Raw genomic sequence first — 15780 nt, 5'->3', positions numbered from 1 at the left:
ACACAACATTGGTTTATCCCTCCGGTTGAACAACTTTTTATACTTGAATATGATTCACAGGTCAGTGATAAGTGGCTGGACAAACAACTAAAAACAGACATTTCTCTGAAAATGGTCAAATACAAGGACTCAACTGAAAATGAGTGAAGATGATAGCAATGTCCAAAAGAAAAGCCTCCAGACATTCAGAAAGAGAATTATTGCTGAAGACCACTTTAAAAATTGCTTCTTGAAAGCAAAATATAAAGAAATGAGGCCTACTTCAAGACTTGTACAGTCCTGTATATCTGGTGATTCTGACGGGTTCTGGTGGAAATTTTTGTTAATAATCAAGTTTTTCAAAGGAGCAGATAGAGAGAAATATAAAATATAAAACATAGTAATTTTTAAAGGTGTTTTAATCAGAGGTGTGTGGTAATATGAACAGAAATGCAAGCAAACCTGTAGGCTCCAGTCCCCGACCCTGATAAGTATACGTGAAAGATGGATGACTCCATCATTAAGTCTTTCCCTAATAACATGTCAGGAGCTTTTGGTTAATAAAAGTTGCCATGATCATTTGGAAAGAAAGATCAGAGTGTAGAGAATAAAACAGATGCATCATTTGACCACCACAGTCACATTTTCATCTTTATTGGACATGATGACAACAGTTTTACACAGCAGATTTATAGGATGCACAGTAGAATCAACCTGTTCTGTTACGTCACGTTAAGCTCATACATGCAATACATCACACACTCTTAAACACTCTGTAAACAATAAATACAATCAAACTAAAATGAGTAAGAAACACAGATTTCGTTTAGTGTAGACTGCAAGTAAGAAAGCAGGTGTTCGGCTGTACAAGAAGAAGAAAATATAAGCAGAAAATGGGAGAGTTTCTATATTAAAGTAACAAGACTGCTTCACTTTGTTGTAAACAGCTGGTTAAAGATGAGTTTTACCATCTCCAGTTTGGATATTTCCAGCAAATGTACCTCGTGTGTTTAAAAAAGAAAAATCCCCAGTAGGTTCTAACCATTTTGGTTCACTACCTTCACAGCAGAACCTCTTTTTCTGGCTGGATGACCAGATCTTCCTCACTTGTTATTTACTCCTCAGCTCTTCCTCTCTGCCTCCTTCATTTTTCCTCACCCTTCCTCCCTCGAGAGGCTGCCAAAAACATATTTTTTCAAACTGTTAAGTGTGCTGGAGAAAACGAAAGATTAAGATCTCAAAGCTGTCAGGACCTGGTGGACTGTTTGTGTGTGCGTGTTTTCAAAAAGAAGCCGTCTGACGAAATGCTGGAGGAACTTGTGAAAAGCTTTGACACGCCCGGGTTTACAGGTGTGTATCGGTGTTAGAAGCTTTCTGACTGCACTAATGAAACTGACAGGAGCTGGAGAGAGGAGAATGACGAGGGGAGAAAATAGAAGCAAAGCAAGTTTGAGCATTTTGCAAGAGTCACAAAAATCTAAGCCCAGTACAACTGACAGAAAACACTATAAATATATTTGCATATATTTATATATAGATAGAATTCACTTTCTGAATAAAACTCTGAGTACTAAAACAGTTAAAAAAATTTTTTAAAGTAATAATGTGCAAAAATGTGTCATCAACCACAAAGAACAGAGCTCAAAAACCTGATGGTAAAATTTTGCCGTTGGAAATGTCCTTTGTTGCATCTCTAAGCACCCCTAACATCGATGTAATCATGTACCAACACTGTAGAGTTTGTTTATCCCTCTGCAGAATGTGCAACTTCTGCTAGTTTGCTATTGTTAAATTTCATCATCTTCCTCCTAAGAGGTGATGGTTGTACTTGGCTTGGGGCAAACAAGGTAAATCTAGAATGATAGCAGCATTTTAAATATAAATGTATCTCTGCATCATGTATTTTTAGTGTCATAAGACGACTTTTCCATTTTGGCTCTTTTAACTTATGCTAAATAAATTTGGTCCTTCTTGTTAACCAATAGGAAAAGCACATTTTCCAAAATAAGTGATTTGTGGTTTAAAAAAACAAAACAAAAAAAAAAACTGCTGGCAGAGGCTTGAAAATGGACTGGAAATTGTGAACTGGAAAAGTGGAAATTCGCCACATTAGCCACAATACATACAAAACAGGACAGATGCTCAGATCACTATACAACATGAACAGCCTACATACATTGCACAATGGCTCTGAGGATATGTTGGCTGAATATGGACACATTTATAGTCATAGATATATTTCAAAAGTCAGATGTGAATTGCAAGAAGAGGACGATGACGATTTCACGTGCAACTGCCAAATATACAGTGTTGTCCTCTGCAAAGAAACAATCCAGTGGGAAAAAAGGAGTTTTTTTTTAACTTTTGTTTTAAATGTATTAACCTCCAGAATTTTTAGCCTTTGAAAAGAGAAACAAAGTCCAGAGAAACTTTGTGGAAGTGATAGGAATGATTTCACTGGAAGAATAAAAAAATAATATGAAGAGGTGGAAATAGAAGTATTTCATTAGATATTTTAGACCAAAAAGTGAATATTTTGCTTTATGAAGGTGCTGAAGGCTGAGGATCAGCCAGCTACGAACCAGTTGACATACAAAACGAGGGGTAAACGTTCATGCGACAAGTGAAATTAACAAACACAAGAAATATGATTTTTTTTTCTTAAAAATGACCAAACATTGGGAGCTAAACTGAGCTTTCCCATTAAAAAAAAACCCATTTACTGGTAACCACTGATGATGTATCTAACTTAATTTAAATTTAAAGGTGACCAAAATAGCATTAATTTGTCTCCTTTTACATATCTGCCGTAAGAGCAGCTACACCTCCAACCTCCAAAGCTTTAATGGGACTTTCAGGACGAGCAGTCTGAAGTGAGAATGTGTGTTTAACAGTGAAAATACACTTGGGTGCAGACACACACACAAACACTTCTGTGTGAAGCCAGAGAGGTTTCAAAAGCTTCCAAGGTGTCACAAAAATACTCACATGTGCACACGCACATTTGTGCAGCTTGAAAGGTGAAATGCATGTACTGGTCTTACAGAGGTCGGAGCGTACCTAAGGCCAGAGGTCAAACTAATTCCTTTCACCATTTTCTACCCCCCAAAATACACATTTTAATCAAAGTTTAATCACCAAAGTAAATACCTCCCATACATAGAAAACATTTATTAATCAAGTGATCCAATTACTGGAACTGAAATAAAATTAAAAAAAAAAAAATGAAAAAGGAGACTTAAATTAACAGCAAAGGTTTGGAGGGTCTGTGACATCCAGCATCAACGGCAAATAAATAGGAATGGCAAAGTAAATGATTAAAAATACATCAATGCAAATCATGTAAACAAGGCTTCTATCACGGCCTATAAAGATATCACACAGTCACTTTCCTTACAATGATTACTGCAGGAGATAAAATGAGAACATGAATCTGGTCCAAACCTGGGCCTGAGCTGGGCTTTTATCATTCCTTCAGATTTTGACCTCAACTATTAGTTTTGATCATACTTCGAATCTCTTAACTCTAAGACTTGGCCACTAAAATATCATCTGAACTGCAAATACCAAAATTACCACCAAATAAATCCAGAGTGTAGCTTTCTAGAGTCTGCTTCAAAGGAAAAACAACCTACCAGGCCCAGGTCTGTCAGAAGTAAATACAGCTTGGATTTAGACCATGAAGCGATGCTCCTTGCCATCATGGGCCATCAGGATGACATTGCGGTTGGACGTCCAGATGAGACGGGCAAGCTTCAGGTGGTTCTGGGAGCCTGGGGAGGCCGGCTGGACCGGAGGAACCTGGTACGTCTTGATGCAGCGAAGCTGAGGAGCAGAGTTCAGCATTCCGATGCTGCCCAGCAGACTGGTGTTCATCTGAGGAGGACCAACAACACATGAAGCCACACATTCACCTTATCTATCAATCAAAGCCTTTTAACATTTGCCAGGTGTTCATAGGTGACCAATTTAGGGTTAAGTTTCATTTTTAGCAATGTGCTAAACAAGCAGAGTTTTATAAACTAGAAGCTAGAAGATGCTTTCAATTCAAGTTTCTTGGATAAAGTAAAGTTGGTGGACTAAAACAGGGAGAATCACTATGATACTTGCACTTCCCAAACACTAAACAGGTCACTAGCAACCTGGAGGATTTTAACCAGTTTATTGCTCAGCCAGCCTGGGAGGTTTGAAGTTTGGCTGTATGGATGTTTTTTCAGTATTGGAGCAGGTCAGGTATGTTAAATTAATTTTAGTTCCTGGGGAACATACATACCACCACAAGTTGATCTCAGATGGGCCAAATCAGTAAAACCAATGGGTAGTAAGCTATCTTTGTTTTTAACGTAAGTGCAAATGCAGCTATTGGTGAGATGGAATCATTAATGACTTTTCTGAATAACAACTTTTGCAGTTTGCAAAGCCATCCACAGTAGACTGGATTGGTCCACCTTCATCCATGGGTACTCTTTTAAAAGAGATTTTTGATCTCACAGTTTCATTTCTGGAAAATGAAAACCCACTTTATAACTATTTCTGTGAGCCTTTTTTGTCATAGTCTTGGTTTTCTGCGTATTATTCAAGTATCACTTTCTGGTTAAATACAATTTAAAGAACGATTTTATGGAGCAGCAGGTAACTGATAAAACATAAGGCAGGAAGAGCTGGGCTAGCTGGTCAGTATTGCCTGAATTTTCAAAATAAAAGCAAGGGAATGGTGTCATTCTCAGACAGCCATTAATAAACCTGAACGTCCCACTCATGCGCTCATGTGAAGTCTGTGTAGGAAACACTGCCTTCTCTTTCTACTGAGAGCTGATATCTCCTCCCTCATTTTGACAAAAATTAGTTATTGAACATCCGATGATCATCAGTTTCTGCTGAACCCTGTGAAGACGTCTCAGAGGGAAAACCTGGAGTTTAACCCCAGAGTGTGTCTATGTAGGAAATACACAGCGAGTGGAAACCAAGACTACACTGCCTCACACACATACACACACACACACACACACACACACACGCCCCGACAGAGCGTCTGCCAGCTCATTACCACAGCAGCCGTCTTGCCGGCGCGCTTACAGTGGTTTATGCTTACAGTAATGCCATTAACGTGTGTGTGTGTGTGTGTGTGTGTGTGTGTGTGTGTGTGTAGACATCTGTGTCAGAGGTCGTAAAGACCTTTCACTCAAAATAACGGTTCCTGGAAGAAGATAAGAGGAGCCTGATCGGTTATCTGAGTTTGTTATAGTTTATTTAGATGCTTTATGTGTTAAGACTTTTATTTTCAAGTTAATTTTTTAGTTTGTGTAGATACAGTGGAATTAAAAGTAAACATGTAAATGAAAATATCTAAATTCAGTTTTTTATGTTTTTAACCCACTGTACAGAACAGTCATGACTGAAAGCAGCCAACTGGACAGTATTTTTTAATTTGTTCAAATCCACCACTGGTTTGTCTGAAAAGAAGTGAAATCTGAAGCTGTTTGCATGCTGATAAACTGATAGCTCTTTACACTTGGCAGATTTCATGTAAACTTTAAGATACCTGCAGGGAGGAGTCTAAAGGAGGGCTCAGCATTTATTCCACTGTATATATACTAAAGAAATCCTTAGCTATTGTTTCCCCCCCCGATTTATAATATAAATATTAATTTAGAAATAAGTTATTCTCTTGTCTCATAGAATAAACTTTTTTAAAAGCAAAAAGCTGCACAAAGGGTCAGTCTAATTTCTTGCACTGCATAAACCACATCCTTTCTTTTATCTATTTTATCTAATCTATTTCTTTAGTTTTGTGTAACGTTTTTTTGCTTGAATAAAAAGACAAGGGTGGAAATGTGCAAAAAAGGTTGCCCTTCACATAAAGCTTTAAATCTGCTTTAAATATACTGGAAGTTCATATCAAACCACAAACCCAAGTCCATGTTTATTACATCAGAAACAAACTCACCTTTGTAAATCTGACTCTATACAGTCTTACCACAAAATAGTTAACGACTTCAGAAGGATTGCATTAAGATAGTTTGTATGTGTCTGTATGGGTGAGTCTTACCTGCCAGAAGGAGATATGGCTGTCAGCGCTGGAGTAGGTTGCCAGATAACGGCCATCAGGGGCGAATGATACCGCTGTGATTGGACCTTTGTGACCGTGAATGTTCTACAGAGGAACAATATGGGATAAAACAAACTCATTAAAAACAAATGAAGAATAAAATAAAGTGAATAAAAAACATGCCGTAGATGGAAAACAAAACAGAGCATCAATGCTCGTTTCTCTTTTTACTAGTAACTGTTAAATGAAAAACTTATGCAAACTTCATTTAAAACTCCAGGAGTCATAAACTGTGTGTTGATGGTGTCAACATGCAGAAATCAGCCTGTTAAAATATTTACTCTTTAACATTTACCACAAGTACTTTACTCAGAAGACAAATGAGGTGGTCTAATTCAAACTGTGCTATGGAATTAATTTTCCACCAACTGGTTAAACATTTAAAACAAAAATAAATTAGGGGAAAGTGTAAAGTAAATAAACACAAGAAAACGTAAATGTAAATTCAGAAGAAAATAAAATTATTCAATCTTTGTGATGTTTTATGAATTAATATCTAAGAAAAACAAACCACTCAAATCAATTAGACATCCGAATCAACCAATACATCTGGTAACCAACCAAAACAGAAACAGGTAGGCAATCAACTAACCACCCAGGAGGGCAACCAGCCAGGCATACAACCAGCCAACCAGGTGGATAACTAAACTAAGCCAATAATTCTTGAATTCAATAAAACAAATAGGAAGGCAACCAAACCAGGAACCAGGCAATCAAACAGGGAAGCAACGAAACAACCAGTCAACCAGGCAGCCATGCAACCAAACAACAAGGTGGATAACCAGTCAACCAGCTAGCCAGGTGCGTAAGCAACCACCCAAACAAGAAGGCAGGCATGTAGCTAAACAGCCAATCAATTAGGCAGGCAACCTATCAACCAAACAGGTAAAGAAAGACCTCTTTTATTACTTATTTATTAATACGTTTGTGGTTTTGATTCCCCACATTTGTTTGCTTTACACTTTAAATAGCCATCTATAAAAAGCACAGTTCTGACATGTCCAACCCTCTTCTGACGAGAGCTTGTTGCTCTGTTTGTTGCTGTGATGATGGGAAGCCATTTTTATTGAGGGTTTTATAACACTGACAACAGACCAGAACAAAATACCACTTTACAGTATCACTTTACAGTTTTATCAGCCAACAGCACATCACTCACTATCATCACTTAAAGCCGCTAAAATGAGAGCATGCCCCGATTTCCCAGACAGTTCCTCTTTCTGATGGCTGGAGGTTCAGTTCAATAAACTCTGCTCTGTGATGAAGCCTGAATGAAAAACAAATTTTGGCCCTTGTTGAAATTTCATTGAGGCATTTTAGAAAAACTCTGCATCGACAGCACGTGTTCGCTTTGGCAGAGATAATTCCATCAGATGGGTGGCAGCTTCTGGTCCGACAGATGCTGCCATTCGCCTCCAGAACTCTGGGGACAAAATATACCGCTGCGTGTAACACAATAAACTGTCCCACCAGATGCAGGGTGTGTAACGCAATAAAAGAAATCACCCCCCCCCACCCGCTTGCCTTTTCTTGCGACTGGGATTACAAACTCTCACCTCCAGATGAGATTAAGACGCGTCGCCTCAGGCACCCAGACTCTGAAATAATAACCAGTGTGTGGCGATTAAAGCTTAAAAAAAATAATAATAACACAATGAAATGAAAATCTCATCTTTCTAATTCGTTCTCTCCCTCCTTTTTTCCCCCCCTTTAAAGGGCAAACCCTATTAGATTCCAGCAGTGTTGTCTGGGAAAAAAGCAGAATTATTTTTATTTCCTTCATCCCTCTCTTCCCCCCATTCAGTGTCTGTCTTCATCTCTACTTTTCCCCTCCATTTTTCTATCTCTTAGGAGAGATCCCAAATCTCATTTCCTGTCACTACTCACCTTAAAGGGAAAATGATCAAAAACAGAGTAAATGCGGTTTGTCTGCAAACAATCATCAGCCCTAACTAAAGGATACTGAAGCCACTGAGAGGGAAATATGACAACTACATCCAGTTGCTCTAAGTCAAAATGCCCACAGTCATGTTAATCCAAAACCAATAAGTAAACTGTCTTCAAAGTGCTTTTCGAGACCAGGAAGAGTCACAACCTGCTTTTACAAAGGTAAATAAACCAAAACAGCCAAATGCCCAGGAAAACACAAAACACAGACACTACCGCAATTGCTTGTCTCAGCAGATTTATTTTAAACTGGGGGTTTAAAATGAATCTGTTCAGACAAGGATGAGGTCAAAGAACAGGACAACCATGGAGTTAAGGTTGTGAAAAGATAGTGGTAAGATGTCCATAGTTTTGGAAGTTTTGGGGTCTGGAAGACCCAATCATCTTTAGTTTTCAGCGGAATCACAAAAAAGCCCCTGTCTGAGAACCTGACCACATGAATGGATTATTTCCATAGTGCAGGTTGGGGGCCTCACCCGGTGAGGGCATAAAAGACCAAACCAAGATTTTAAAATGGCATTACAATGTAAAGTGACTTGAGGTGACTGCTGTTGTGATTTGGTGCTATATAAATAAAAATGACATTGATTTGAAATTTTAAAACAACTTATCCAATTCGTGAGATTTAAAAGAGACGTAGTGTCATCAGCATAGAAGTGATACATGATTTTAAAACTGCTGGTAATAGAGCTGTTCGATATAACAATACAGCAATATATATATATATATATATATATATATATATATATATATATATATATATATATATATATATATATATATATATATATATATATATATATATATCAGATGATGTGAAAGCATCTATCGTTTCATATTACGCACATTTGTTTCGTGGTGTTGCAAAATAAACTGTTAATGGCAATATTTTCATCATTTTGATGGTCACTGTAGTGATTATATTAATTTCTTAAAGTTCTCTCTTTCTCTTATGTTTAAATAACCACACTACAGACGGACTACCGACTGTTTTTATGCGTTGTCGTTAGCAACAACGACGATAAATCCAGCGTGCGGCTCCACGTCCGCTTGTTTATTTTCCACATAAACCTTTTACTATAAAGCTAAAGATCCTGTTAAGGTTTTTCAAAATAAACTGAAATGATAACAAAATACATTATTCTCAAATATCAAATTTCAGAATATGCATCAAACAAATTACCTCAAATAAAAACATGAACTATAAATGGTGCTTACAGTCACCACGTGGATGCAGGCACAGAGAATACCAGCATGGCCAGTGAAGATGAGTCGAGATGATTGCCTGAGATTCACAGAATGTACAGAAAATGTAAAAGTTTCGTGATATATATTGTTGTTGGGACGATAAATGTCTTATATCGGGATATGAGATTTTGATCATATCGCACAGCCCTAGCTGATAATGTGAGGTAATGGGAGAACACACAATGAAAACAAGAGAAGACAACCTGGGAATGTAGTAGAATGGTAAAATGCTCCAAAATATCTAATTCAGTGATTCAAATTTGCAGATGTAAAGTCTAGCAGACAAATTCTACCCCTCGTGCAGTTTTTTGTTAATTTCTGCTGTAAAGTTGGACATTTCAAAATTAAAGTCTGGAGCTTCAGGTGGGCATTAGAGGAACTGGAGTTTTGGGCTCTTCTCCATTGGCTTCATCAGTCAACTACACAGTCTCCCAGCTCTTGTGCTTAGAAAACAGAACAAATTTAGGTTTAGACACACATGAGAGCTAGTTACTTATATTCAGGTGTTTATCTTGTTTTGTTTTTTTTAGACAATTTTTGAGTTCCTGACAATAAACAGAGGATTCTGACATTGCTATGTGGGGACAGTTTCATTTGATGTGCAGCTGCCATTTTGTTCAGATGCCCTCTAAAAGTCAGAAATTGAGGAGGTATCTTTGTTTTTCCTCACTGTGGATGCATGAACTAGCTCCTCTGCCTGACATCCTTCCTTCTTGCTCATAGCAGCGATCATCACGCTTTGGTTCACAGTCACTGTTAGTTTTAATCACTTCATTTAAATATTATTTTGTCTTCCTCAGATCCTCATGCAGAGAAGGTGAAATAAAAAATAATGTAGAAAACAAATTGTATAACATGGATTAAACATTGATGCTTCCATATATATTATGATCTGTGTGTGTGTGTGTGTGTGTGTGTGTGTGTGTGTGTGTGTGTGTGTGTGTGTGTGTGTGTGTGTGTGTGTGTGTGTGTCACAGTGGACTGCCTACCAAATCAATCAACCTATCAGAGCGCAGTGAAGCACACTGAAACCATTTACAGCACTCTGTACTCCAATACACCTGACGCCTGGGGCTCCGCTCTGTGTGTCTGTGTGTGTATGTGCGCATGTGCATCACATGGGTGCTTCACCCCATTTTATTATTCCATCTTCTCTGACGAAGACTGACAGCTTGTAAATCCCGCCCCCTTGCTGAACAACTATTACGTTAACCAATAGGAGAGGGTTCTTTGGGGGGTTTTGGACGGGCAGTACCCCGTATGTTATCATCAGATGGGAATTATAATAGTGAGAAGTTGTTATGTGTGGACAAAAAACTCAACACAAAAAAACAACCCAGGACCAAGACAGCTACAGGAATAAAACCAACTTCCTCCTGTCAACAATAAGTACAGCTAGAAAAACAAGGGTGAGTGTGACTGGTGGACTAGAAGCTGTTACTGCTCTCGCTAGTTGACACCAGAAATTAGAATCTTTCAAATTTTTAACTAAACTTGAACATCGTAACAATTTAAAGGTAGAAACAGTACTTTGAATTATAAGAGGAGTGGCTGTTTATTGGCTGTGGGATTAAACTGACATCTAACTGAGGCTTCTACCCAAATCATCGTCCATTTAAAATGCAATATGGTTATCAAAGAACTAGATTAATACTTTCAAATAGCACTTAAATACACAGACACTATTTATATGACCAGAGTACGTCTTCTTACTTTTAGACTCATTTTTCCCCTCATTTATAACTTTAGCATTTAGTTTCCAGGAACATCTGCAGTTAAAAACATATTCCTCATAGAGTGTTTTACACAGCAAATAGCAGCTGAACGTGGTGTAGGTATCACAGTAGCCCAATTACCACCAGAATAGGGACACAGTTTACATTAATTCATCATGTCATGCATTGCGGGAGACGATTCTTCAGGTTAATTTTGGCTACGCTGCCACCTTCAGCTGCAGGTTTCAGCTGTTAGAGAGAAACAGATGCAAAAAGAGGTACGAAATCACTCAGATTGTTTCTTTGTGTTCAATTAGTAGACTGAGTAGAGTCTGTTAAAGAAGCAAGCAGCTGGAGACACACACACACACACACGCTGCTGACAAAGGGCTGTTCACGGAGGCTGATCAAAGCCGTGGCAGATGGTCATGCGGGGACTAGCTAGCTACGGTTGGACACACACACACACACCCGCTTGCACACACACACATGCAAAGATTGATTATGAACAAAAACTGCCTCTCATCTCCTTCTACTCTCCGTCTTTGCTTTTCTTCTGGTCCCCATTTTTCGTCTCCTCCACTATTTCAAAGAGGTCGTCTCTCCTTTCTCTCCTCCTTCTCACTTTGTTTTAAATACACTAAAACAAGTCAAACAATTTAGCTCCTCTGAAATTCTTGGAAATCGAGATGTTCCCATTTTTCCAAGGAGATGCCGTTTATTCAGAAGTCTCTAAAGAGATCTGACAACTTTCTGCTGCTGCGTTTAATTTTTAAAATTAAAAAAAAAATAAAAATTTAGCCCCATGGAGGACAAAGCTGGCCCCTATTGTGATGATTATTTTAAGTTGTCATGAACACAAACTGACAGCTGACATTCTTAGAGGTGATGCAACACACCGTTTCCGAATTCCCCTTTTGAGTACACAGCAATTTACTTGTGTAACTTGGAACAGCCCCCCTGCAACCCTGATAAGGATAAGAGGAAGAGAATGGATGGACATTGGCAAGCTGACTATTATGAGTGCATGATTTTCTAAACTGAGTCTGGTGCAACAATCTAAAGTGTAGTTCAGAAAACTTCGGTTTTGTATTATTCTGCAGTCAAAGAGTTGCAACAAAAAAATATTTTTCCTCAGAAGTGAAAGAGGTTTTCTCTGCTCGGTGATGTAAGTGACACGCTGCACTGCAAATTAAATGATTTTTTTCCTCAAAAAAATCATTGTTGTACTTGCATCTGAACAAACCACATGACTTCTGGAACAATGTCCCTTAGACAGACGAAACCAAAGTGGTGATGTTGAAGAAGAGGGGCGATCGTGGCAGTTCGTCTTGTAATCGGAAGGTTGCCAGTTCGAGCCCCGGCTCCAACAGTCTCGGTCGTTGTGTCCTTGGGCAAGACACTTCAGCCGTTGCCTACTGGTGGTGGTCAGAGGGCCCGGTGGCGCCAGTGTCCGGCAGCCTCGCCTCTGTCAGTGCGCCTGACTGGTAGCTTGGCATCGCCAGTGTGTGAATGTGTGTGTGAATGGGTGGATGACTGAATGTGTAAAGCGCTTTGGGGTCCTTAGGGACTAAGCAAAAGCGCTATACAAATACAGGCCATTTACCATGTTCAAGCATAATGCGCAGCACCACCACGTTTGGAGAAAACCAAACAACGTATCAGCGGTGGTGGTGGTAAATGGACTGGTTCTTATATAGCGCTTTTCTACTCTTCTGAGCACTCAAAGCAATGTGCATTCACACATTCACACCCATTCGCACAAGAACATTTTCTTAGTGCTTTCTAACTAACACGCACATTCATACTCCGATGGATACATCAGAGAGCAATTTGGGGTTAATATCTTGCCCAAGGATATTTAGCATGCAGACTAGGGGAAGCAAGGAATCAAACCACCAACCTTCCGATCAGTAGATGACCTGCTCTACTGCCTGAGCTATAGCCATCCGTGGTGGTGGTGGAGGGGTGCTGATTTGGGCTTGCTTTGCAGCTACAGGACAAGGGTAACCTTACGGTCATTGAGTCATCCATGAACTCCCCCACAGACCAAAATATTCTACTTAGGATTGTGCATAAACCAATGCCTGCAAACCTAAATGCACTGAAGCAATGTTGTAAAGATAAGTTGGTCAAAATCCTTCCCCCATGATGTGAGAGACTGAAGTCATAGAGAGAAGGTGGCTTCCCAAGCTACTGAATCATGGGAAGTTCTCAAGTATGTAAATAAAGAGGGTTTACAACAAAGTGCAAACCACTGGTTACACTCAAGAGCTGGTTATTTATAAACGCTAATTCTGGTTTTTAAAAGACTCCTAAATACAGCAAAAGTATTTGTCTGGCCAATTTTTAACCTCATCCATTAGCCTGCACTTAATTTTAACTGTTTTCTTAGTGTTTGCTCACTTTTAGACTCCTCTACTGTTTAATCGACTAATATTAGGTGCCTGGAACATTGCTGCAGCTAGAAGCCTTGCTGTACAGGTTTTAATTACAGCTGTGGGAAGACCATTTAAGAAATAGTGAGCTTTAAACATTCTTCTTTTCTGGCTGAATTAATTACCCATTTCTGTAAGTGTGTTAATAAAGATAATAGCTTTATGTTGCACCTGAAATAAAACACCTGTAATGGTTCCAGCAGAGAGAGACACACTTCCTACAAAGCCATTATCTATTAAAAGTTAATTACTGCAAATAACACACAAAGTGTCTCCTGTCTCACTCTCTCACACACACACACAATCACACACACAATCAAACGAGATGTTGGGTGAAAAGGCCCGTGCTGTTATCAGATATAAATGACCCCCTCCACCAGAGTAGACTGCTCAGGTTACTGCAAATCAATACACAGCAAATTATCAACACACACCCGCTCATACAAGAAATACACACAAACATGGAGACCAGCAGCTCACACACACGCGCGAGACACAAACATGATTAAGAGAGTCATTGCTTCATCATTAATCAATTACTGAGGGGTGAAAAAAATGAAACTCCTCTCCTCCTTATCTCCTCCTCTCTCATTTAAACCTACCGTTTCTGCTCCTCCTCATTTCCTCCAGTTTGAGCTAAAGCATCCTGTTTGCAAACAGATGGAAACTTTCCAACATAATGAGCAAACAGAGATTAAAGGCATCTATTATGCTTAATTTTCTGTCATATCTGCTGTTTCAGATGGATTAAATATGGCCAAATAATGACATCAGTGCGTGCAAAAGCCAAAGACAAAAACTGAACACTCAGTTTACCTGCTCACATGTGTTTTCTAATTATAAAAGGATGAAAACATGATGGTGCTTAAGTTTTGAGATGTCTTAGAGTTTAGTTAATATATCTGAGTTTTGGTTACCTTCTCGCCTTCCCCTGCTTCAAAGACTTTGTATACCAGACATTAACCTTTTGGTTTTCTAATCATTGATGAAATCTCTCTTTGCCTCCTGCACTCTGTACTAAAGACCTATCTGTGGAGACAGCTGGTTTTCCACGTGCAGTCATAATTATGGTTGGAAATCTGTTGAACGCCTTGGGCCGTGAAGGCTACATGCAGGGGTGGATTAATACAAAGTGGGATGGATGGATGGATGGATGAGAGTGGGAAAATGAATGAAAAAGAAGATGATCTGTGTGAAGGAGGCGGTGGAAGAAAGGATGTGTAAAGCTGGGGTCCAGAGTAAAAACCAACTTCATCTGGTGTAATCAAACAGCTGTTGAGCTGATCAGTTTAAGTTTTTCGATGTACCTGACATTTCCCTGTACGGACATCGTAGAGGGCCACTGAACCTTGGCGAGCTCCGACAGCGATGCGGTGACTGCGGTCGCAGTAACCAACCATATAGAACCTAAAAAGGTGGACAGCAAACACACATGAACATTTAACACTGTATAAGGGAAGATGTTTAGCGATGAAGGAAGATTTCATTCATCCATTTTCTTCCTCTTGTCCAATTCTGGGGGCTCACCCCCACCCCCGCCTCAAGGTTAATTTTTATGTAAACAAACAAACGGAAACACTAATAGCACACTGAGACTGACACACCTTAATGTAATGTAAACGGTCACAGACACAGCAGTCAGGGCCCAGCTCGCCTTTCCCAGCCCCTCCCAGTTTGAAGATATTACTTGGGGTTGAACCTGATGACAAACTTACTTGCAAATAGCAGGGAAACATTCCTGCAGTCCTTTCTTCTTCACCAGAGAACCTTCAATACAGTACATGATGATATCCATCACCTAAGGATCAGGAGAACAGTTTTTATTGTAGTTGAAGTTAACCTATGTAGCTTGTTTCCATGTATTAAACACTTTTTATTGCCAGGGTCTGAACAGATCATCTTCTCTGACTCTCCTTTAGTTTGGTTTATAAATCCAACCCTGAGTCATGGGGTTGACTAGCCAGCAGCTTCTGATTCAGCACTTTTAGGTCTTTTCTGTTTTGGATGATGCTAGCTTTCACTGGCGTCATTAATAACAATAGTTGTCTAAGGGTAAAAAGAGCTCCTTTTTTATTTTGGTAAAGTCAAATACTTAATTGAATTATATTATGCTTGTGTCCTTGGCTGGGATTTTTGAGAATGTTATCTTTCATCGATCTCAAATATAGTTCGAATTACTTCAACCAGAAGATCCACGACGTCTCCAGGCATCTTCTCAATCAGGATGTCGATCACTCGCAGGATCTCTGTTTTGGCTCTGGCCAGAGTGGTCGTGTGAATGTTCTGCTGTGACTGAGAGTTCGCCTGAGCAGCGTTGTGCCGATGAACCTGAAAAGATATAACA

At 39.2% G+C, this 15780-nt stretch overlaps 1 protein-coding gene across 5 annotated transcripts in view; it reads right to left on the bottom strand.

Annotated features, from left to right (window-relative positions):
- Positions 1-617: 617 nt before the first annotated feature.
- Positions 618-15780, bottom strand: part of wdr7 (WD repeat domain 7) — a 101029-nt gene continuing 85866 nt past the window's right edge. For all 5 annotated transcript variants that reach the window (XM_085278918.1, XM_085278921.1, XM_085278920.1 and 2 more), the window contains 5 exons: positions 15615-15764; positions 15152-15234; positions 14744-14843; positions 6029-6133; positions 618-3855 (listed from right to left, as the gene is read on the bottom strand). In XM_085278918.1, coding sequence (XP_085135044.1) covers positions 3652-3855; positions 6029-6133; positions 14744-14843; positions 15152-15234; positions 15615-15764 — 642 coding nt within the window. In that variant the 3' untranslated portion in view covers positions 618-3651. The remainder of the gene's footprint in view (positions 3856-6028; positions 6134-14743; positions 14844-15151; positions 15235-15614; positions 15765-15780) is intronic.

Source organism: Mchenga conophoros, linkage group LG7, assembly GCF_057382185.1.
Source record: "Mchenga conophoros isolate Kocher_MC1m ecotype Shallow Benthic linkage group LG7, M_conophoros_male_GT1.1, whole genome shotgun sequence".
Lineage (NCBI taxonomy): Eukaryota > Metazoa > Chordata > Actinopteri > Cichliformes > Cichlidae > Mchenga > Mchenga conophoros.
Note: the sequence above shows the minus strand (reverse complement) of the source record. Positions and strands in the feature narration are given on the sequence as shown.